Below are 6,947 nucleotides of genomic sequence, written 5' to 3'. Positions count from 1 at the left end.
ACATAAACAGAATCCATTCATGTTGTTGAATGACAGAGATCTTGACTGGCTGGTCTAGCAGGTCCTCCTTGCACCTTCTAGTGGTGGAAAAAGTAAATTATTTCCCCTTCAAATAAGTATACATGTTTGTAATGTATTTGTAGCTATGAAAGAGATAGAATGATGGGTACATAGACAGACAGAACATGTGTGTGAAGGGTCATATCTGCGCTGACATGGCCCCTCTATATTCAGAAATACAGCTCATAGCATCCTTTTTTTTTTTTTTTTTTTACTATTTTGTGACGCATAGCTTATTTGAGTGGATGAAACGCATACTCACACACATACGTTCGCTGCGCTGTAAAAGTGCATGGGAATTATTTAGGCAAAAACAAATAGCTCCATGATCAAAGAAAATGGGTTAGGGTTAGAAAAAAAAAAATTAAAAGACGTTTGTGATTGTTTATAGTTTGTGGTCTTAACTTCTTGCTCGACTCTGTTGAAAGAGCCGCATGCATGCGGATGACCGTACGTCTAGTGCCTGGCATCTGTCATCACTTTACATTCGTCATAGAGACAAGCTGCCTTCTCTCCACCCAGCCATTGAAACCACAGAACGGGCTGTGCTGGGAACGTCATCCGGCGTGGTGACATTAGTGGTTCTAAACTTTTAACCTGCATTGCTCGTCCGATGGAGGGTTGATTTAAAGCAGCTGGTTAGAACATTTGATCATTGATGAAATCAATGATTTAATGTGAAGACATGCACCAATTAGGTAATCCTGATTCAAATAGCTAGAAATGTCACATTATATTCTACAATGTTTTCCATGAGTGTTTTCTGAGACGACAAGGCCAGTGAGATTTTTTATATCCAAGATACAATTGAAAATATATTAAATGTTTTACTTCCAACAAAGCAATTTTTCAGAACTAGAACTCCTAATAACTCTTGTAAGTACAACTTTTGTAAGTACTGTTTTGTCAACAAAGAAAATGAAAAAAAACTAAGAAATGACTAGGAACAAAGAAGGTGAACTAGTATAAATGGGGAGAGAGTCATCTGGGAATAAGGTGTAGGTGGGGAGAAGGACCAGGACATAGGTGAGGGCAAAGAGGTAATTGCAGGCTGGAAATGTAAGATTAGGGGGGAAATCTGGGGCCATCTGGTGGACAAGGGGAGAACAAACACTCAACAAGGACAAAGACAGATCATGACAACAGCTTTGATTTCTCCGTTGGTTGGTACACTTTCCTAGGGAGGCGCCACTCATTTTTCTATTTGGCAGACTGGCGCTCCATGTTGGTCATGAACTGAAACTCCCTCCCCAAAGACCTGATCGTTCCTATCATTTTTCAATATTTGGAAAAAGCTTTCAACGGGATTGAGGCCAGACCGAACTGCAGACATAAACAGAATGTGACCTCATGAGATGGGGAAAGTCTCACGTGGCTGGAAAAACACAAGAATGCTTCGATTTGAATAATTAAATGACTAATCGAGGCATTCTTGTGACTGGACATGTTTTGCTGTACAAGTGATCCTGGAGGAAGACCCTAGTGGGCAGGCCAATTAGGTGGCGCTTAACATAAGATTGGGCCTGGGATGGACCAAAGGCTAAAAAACACAAATCTGATGGCAAACAGAAGTGAGGGAGCTAGACCGGTAACATCAATGGTTCAGACGAGCAAATAGAGTTGTTTGCAACCAAAAAAAATAGAATATCAGTATTAACAAAATAATTAAAGTAGGCTACTATTGCTATAAATGCTATAAAATAACTAATAATAATAGTAACTAATAATAACTATAACTTGTGCATCCATGCCTATACACAATGCCTCTCATAAAATGAACCTAGTGTCCATTTGCTTGTGGAGGACTTGACGTAAAATGTTTTTTTTTGCTTGAATTTCCTCATCAACGTTTATTATTGGAAACAATAATGTATTATCTTTTGTTCTAATTGATTTTATTTAAAAATAAATTAAAAATAATATACACCTGTGGTGTGGTGTGTGTATATATATATATATATATATATATATATATATATATATATATATATATATTAGACTCTAATATATTGTACATTGTACATCTCTCTAATAATTAGAGAGATGTACAATTGTGTAGTAGGAACCTTCGATGTGTAGTTCCTATGTCTTTGTTTCCAGCCGGACCCACCATCCACAGGAACAACGTGCAAGTTTGGTTGTTTCGCGCTGAACTTGTTTTCTCACCATATTGTTACAGCGCCTAGAATGGATATTCCAGGCAAGTATTTTCTATTTGCAAACATAATATAATATATGTCTTACTTACGTGGTGTGTGTTATCTACTTCCGCGTCGCATCGCTAGTTCAGGGTGACAGTTAGTTACTAAGGGCACTTAAGGGTAGTATTAGTAGCTAGCTAACAACAGTGTCTGCTACAATCTCTCTACTGTATCGATACACTAAGTTACCGATTAATGAAGGTGCACTTCCCTAATCAATATTTAAATGTACCTCTTAAGTCAACGTCCACAGTTCAACTGCATTTTCGAAGATTATTACTGTAACACAAGTTACTAATGCTAACTTAGCAGCTCAAGAGAACAAGAAGAGTAACGTTCAAAATAAACCTCCCCATCCGTGGCAAACTAATAGATGATTATGTTTTTAATGTTATTTCTTCCACATGCTGCGTGTGCCATATGCTCAAGATATTAACCTTTGTACAGCAAGCATCCTTAGAAACAAGTTAAGTTAGTGATTATCTTCCCAACAATGACAAATCTGTACCCAACCACAGGTCCAAATAAGGACAACATCCGTGCAGGATGCAAGAAATGTGGCTATCGTAAGTATTCGTCTAATAACCTATAAATAAACACTTCTCTCTTGTCTATTTTATCCCGTAGTTTAATTTGGACTGTTGTGTTTTTCCAGCGGGTCATCTGACGTTCGAGTGCAGGAACTTTGTGCGCGTGGATCCCCAGAAGGACATCGTTCTGGATGTGAGCAGCACCAGCAGCGAGGAGAGCGAGGAGGACCTTCCGGAAGCAGCGCGGGATGACAAGCAAGGTCGCAGTGGTCGCTCAAAAGGTCAGCAGACGTAGATGGAGGTATAGGCCAGAGTTTACACACCACTTTGAGCCTACAACCCTTGTTTACATCTGAACATTGTTGTGGCTCCAACTTGCATCACTACCCCCGGCTCAGGGGGTAGTGGCACATAATTTTAACCATTGGATTTCAGTTAATCTCTTAACATAACAATGTTAAGAGATTAACAGAAATCCAATGGTTAATATGATCCAGGATTTAACGTATGTTTACTTTGAAAATGAGTTGATGTACACACATACACACACACACACGTTATATTTACAAATAAATATTGATGAATGTGTGTTGTTTTATTGAGAAGAGTGCTGGGAAAATATGGCATAGGTTGCTGGCTTGGGTGTGCTTGTAAAACTATTGTACCATCGACAATACGATCACCAGGGATCGAACTAGCAACATTCCGATTTCAAGACTACCTGCTCTACCTCCTGAGCTAAGCCGACCCCAGATGTAAATGAATGACAGGGGGCTGCCTTGTTTGTGCTTGTTGAATTATGACAGGGGGCTGGGAATCACTCAAAGATTGAATGAAGATGACTGATATAATGATCCAATATGCAAAATCAACAATGCAATAGCAAAGTTATTGAATAACACAAATTATCCATGGTTTAGAGCACTTATAACGTGTTGGCGCTCAAATTCAAAACGTTTCTGCCTGTCAGAATGGATCGATCAGCTGATTGGATCGTGAACCAGTCAGGTCGTTCATTCAGGAAGCGAAACAGTTTCTGCTTCAGACGTCATATGTCTCGTGCTTATTTCCACACCGAAACAAGCGTCGAAGCAGTGCTTCAAAGCGAAGGGTTCAAAGCACGTATTGGAGCTTCGGTATCGCATTGCCATCACTACTATTTTTCCATTTAAAGGTTCTCTTTTATCCATCCTTCATATTTTCTGTAGGTTCCCGTGACGATGACCGCAAACACAAGCCGAAGAAAAGCAGGGATAGAAAATCCAGGAAAAGGTAAGCGGCTTCAGGTGTCTCTTAGGATGTATCAACTTGTTTGAGTCATTTCCAAGCACCAATCTCTCTTAAATGTATTTCGCTCCTGCTCAAATTGCTCTTGCTGCTCCATAGGTCTGGCTCTTCGTCAAGTGACGAGGATGAGAGGAAAAAGAAGAAGCGGTCTACCTCGTCGAGCGACGAAGAGAAGGTGAAGAAGGACAAGAAGAAGAAGAGCCATAAAAAGAAGAGCAAAAAGCACAAGCGGGAACATGAGAAAACGCAGAAGAAGAAGCAGAAGAAGAAGAAGCAGGAGTCCTCCTCAGACAGCTCCAGTGGCTCCTCAGACACTGACTGAGACTGTGGGACTTTGAGGAACTCCTGGAGTCGAGTTCATGATCCACTCGTTGCACACGTCTGCCAAGATGCAATGTGAGGAAGAGTTAAATACAATCAGATTTTCCCCCACTGAGGAAATTTCCTTTGGGATGTGCAGATTTCTGCGTTGTTTTCTATTCAGACAAACTGGAGTGTCACTCGGGTAACCATGAATTGAATATAGCATTCCAAAGCTTTTTATGTTTCAGTTACGTACATCCATCAGGGGGAAGTTGTATAAATACACATGATTGTTGGCCAATATGTTAACTGTCATGTTTGTGGTGCTGAACAAGACCTTCACACTCGCAGACCTAAACTTCTTGGTCCCTCCTCTTTTAGCTCCTGTTTTTTTCTATCTTTACCTTTTTAAAGCAACAACTGGACCAATTTTCTTTGTGTGCTGGCTACAGTATTTTGCATTGTTTAACACACTGTTGGGTCTTGGTTGTGATTTTGATTTCTAGATGTTTATTCACACTTTTAAGTGACCTCAGAAGCTAGATGAAATTATGTTTTAAACAAAATTACAATCTGTTTTCGTCTAAATTATGTGCGAAGAGCGCAACTGTTTCGAAGGGATGTATTTTGTGTTGTTAACCCCAGCTCTTTGGACACGATACATTTAATTATCTTGTTTTGTCTTTCCCTGATCGTAATGAGACAATTTCAGTGTCCATTTTTATATATTTTTTTGTAGAATGTCATTAGTATTCATTAGCGCCCTTTATTTACTTTTATTTCTTTATTGTTGTGTGCGTCATCTGGAAACCAAACTTTGGGTAATAAAATGTTTTTTATTATATAATTTTAAATCGATTTCATGATATCCATAATAAAAACCATAGACCTAATATGAGTAATCAGTGTGCGAAATACCCTTCAGTATTCGGGGGGGTCCCCATCTCCCGATTGTTGCGCAATATCGATCTAAATTTTTCTCATGCAGTAGACCTAGAGCATACTTAGCAGACGTCAAGGCGCAGTCAAAGTACTTTGTGGGCGGTTCTATGGTGCTGTTGGTATTATGACGGCGAGATAAATGAGCTTTGCAACATGCAAACCGTATTTCGCACACTGAGTAATCGTCCGGCGTCGAGAAACGCGACTGCAATGTCCTTAAAATGAGCTCTGGGCTCCTCTAGTGGTCGGCAGTGGTTATGCCGCAAATCATACATTTGATTGCGTTGGCAAACGTGAGGCATCTTGCTGAGACATAGCTACAGCTAGATTGTGGACATTCAGGATCAAACCTTAAAACTTTTGAAAGGGTCGAAACACCTTAGACCATTCTTTTTTATATTTTATTCGTTTAGTAGACATGTTATCACATGCATGCAAACATACATTCACAGGTGGATATATCTGTATATGCACACATAAATTCACTGGTGGATCGAAGCTGACTTCCATAAAGGAGCCTGGCCTGCTCATTAGCTCAGGCAGGTGGCGACAGGTTGGCTGACAGGTCGCTCCAGGGAGCTGACATTACTCAGCAATACGGAGGTTTGAACTGACAATCACAGAACCCAGTGAAGAAATTACAACTTAATTACAAAACTTTTACATAAGCTGTTATTTGTGCCTTGCCAGACGAGCAAATAAGTTTGATGCGGTAATGTGCTTTTTGGATGCTCATTGTGCTTTGTGTTCAGAGCGGGCAGGTGTTTATAAAGGGGCCCATTAACTCCACGTTGCCTCTAGGTGTGGTACCTGATTCAAATCCGCAGACATCTTGACAGCTCCACGCACGATTGCAGATCCGCGCACTCGGGGATGACAAGGCTTCCCGCTCTTCTTATTTCCAAAAGTCCGGAGGGTGCGTTTATAATAGGCCTATGCTTTAAAACACAACAGCCAATCTTCAATCGGCCTTGTTTCCCAGAGAGTGTAGCCTACAGCAAGTAACGGGCTGGAATCTACCTGGCAAGGCAGGGTCAAGGTGGTTGAGATTATGATGAAATCAACAGACAAGACTTTCTGCAAGTAGGGCTATGTGTCTTTGATCTCCTGTGTATAGGCTACCATGTGAAACTTTCAAACTTAAAACAACCAAATTAGAATCAGGTAACCAAAGTAGTGTAGGCTATTTCATGCACTCAGCATTCTCCGATACACTGAAACGCTGCAGAGTAGGCCGACATCGCAATGAGTCCAGCCCGTACTCACTAAGTAAAGAAAAAAAAACATGAAAGCAGAAAGAGTCAATAATTGTCCAGATGGGAAGAGAATGCATGGATACAGACAGATATTAAAGCAGTGCGAGAGGCCTCCAAGAGCAAGGAACCCAATGAGCAAACCATATGTTCTTCTACAAAGACAAATAATAGCTTTGTCTGTTCTCAACAGCTCATTGGGTTTTATCGAGCCCGCCGGCCTGCATAGGTAGACAGATAGAAAATGAGCCCCCATCGAGCCATAGAAATGAAAACGACCCGGTCAAAGTTATCTAGTCGAGAAAAGTAAAATCCCCCGCCGCCCTCCCCCTCTCTCTCTTTGCAGCCATTATCGGAGCAGGAGCCGTGAC

At 40.7% G+C, this 6,947-nt stretch overlaps 1 protein-coding gene across 1 annotated transcript; it reads left to right on the top strand.

Annotated features, from left to right (window-relative positions):
- The first annotated feature begins 2,171 nt into the window (after nucleotides 1-2,171).
- Nucleotides 2,172-5,195, top strand: srek1ip1 (SREK1-interacting protein 1). Its single transcript, XM_084472541.1, has 5 exons — nucleotides 2,172-2,260; nucleotides 2,780-2,827; nucleotides 2,917-3,072; nucleotides 4,000-4,063; nucleotides 4,178-5,195. The coding sequence occupies exons 1-5, from the start codon at nucleotides 2,248-2,250 to the stop codon at nucleotides 4,398-4,400; spliced, it is 504 nt and encodes a 167-aa protein (XP_084328667.1). The 5' UTR covers nucleotides 2,172-2,247; the 3' UTR covers nucleotides 4,401-5,195.
- Nucleotides 5,196-6,947: the final 1,752 nt, after the last annotated feature.

This window comes from Micromesistius poutassou (genome assembly GCF_964030765.1).
Source record: "Micromesistius poutassou genome assembly, chromosome: 9".
NCBI classification, from domain to species: domain Eukaryota; kingdom Metazoa; phylum Chordata; class Actinopteri; order Gadiformes; family Gadidae; genus Micromesistius; species Micromesistius poutassou.
The sequence above is the reverse complement of the archived record's forward strand: the minus strand, read 5'-3'. Positions and strand labels throughout refer to the sequence as shown.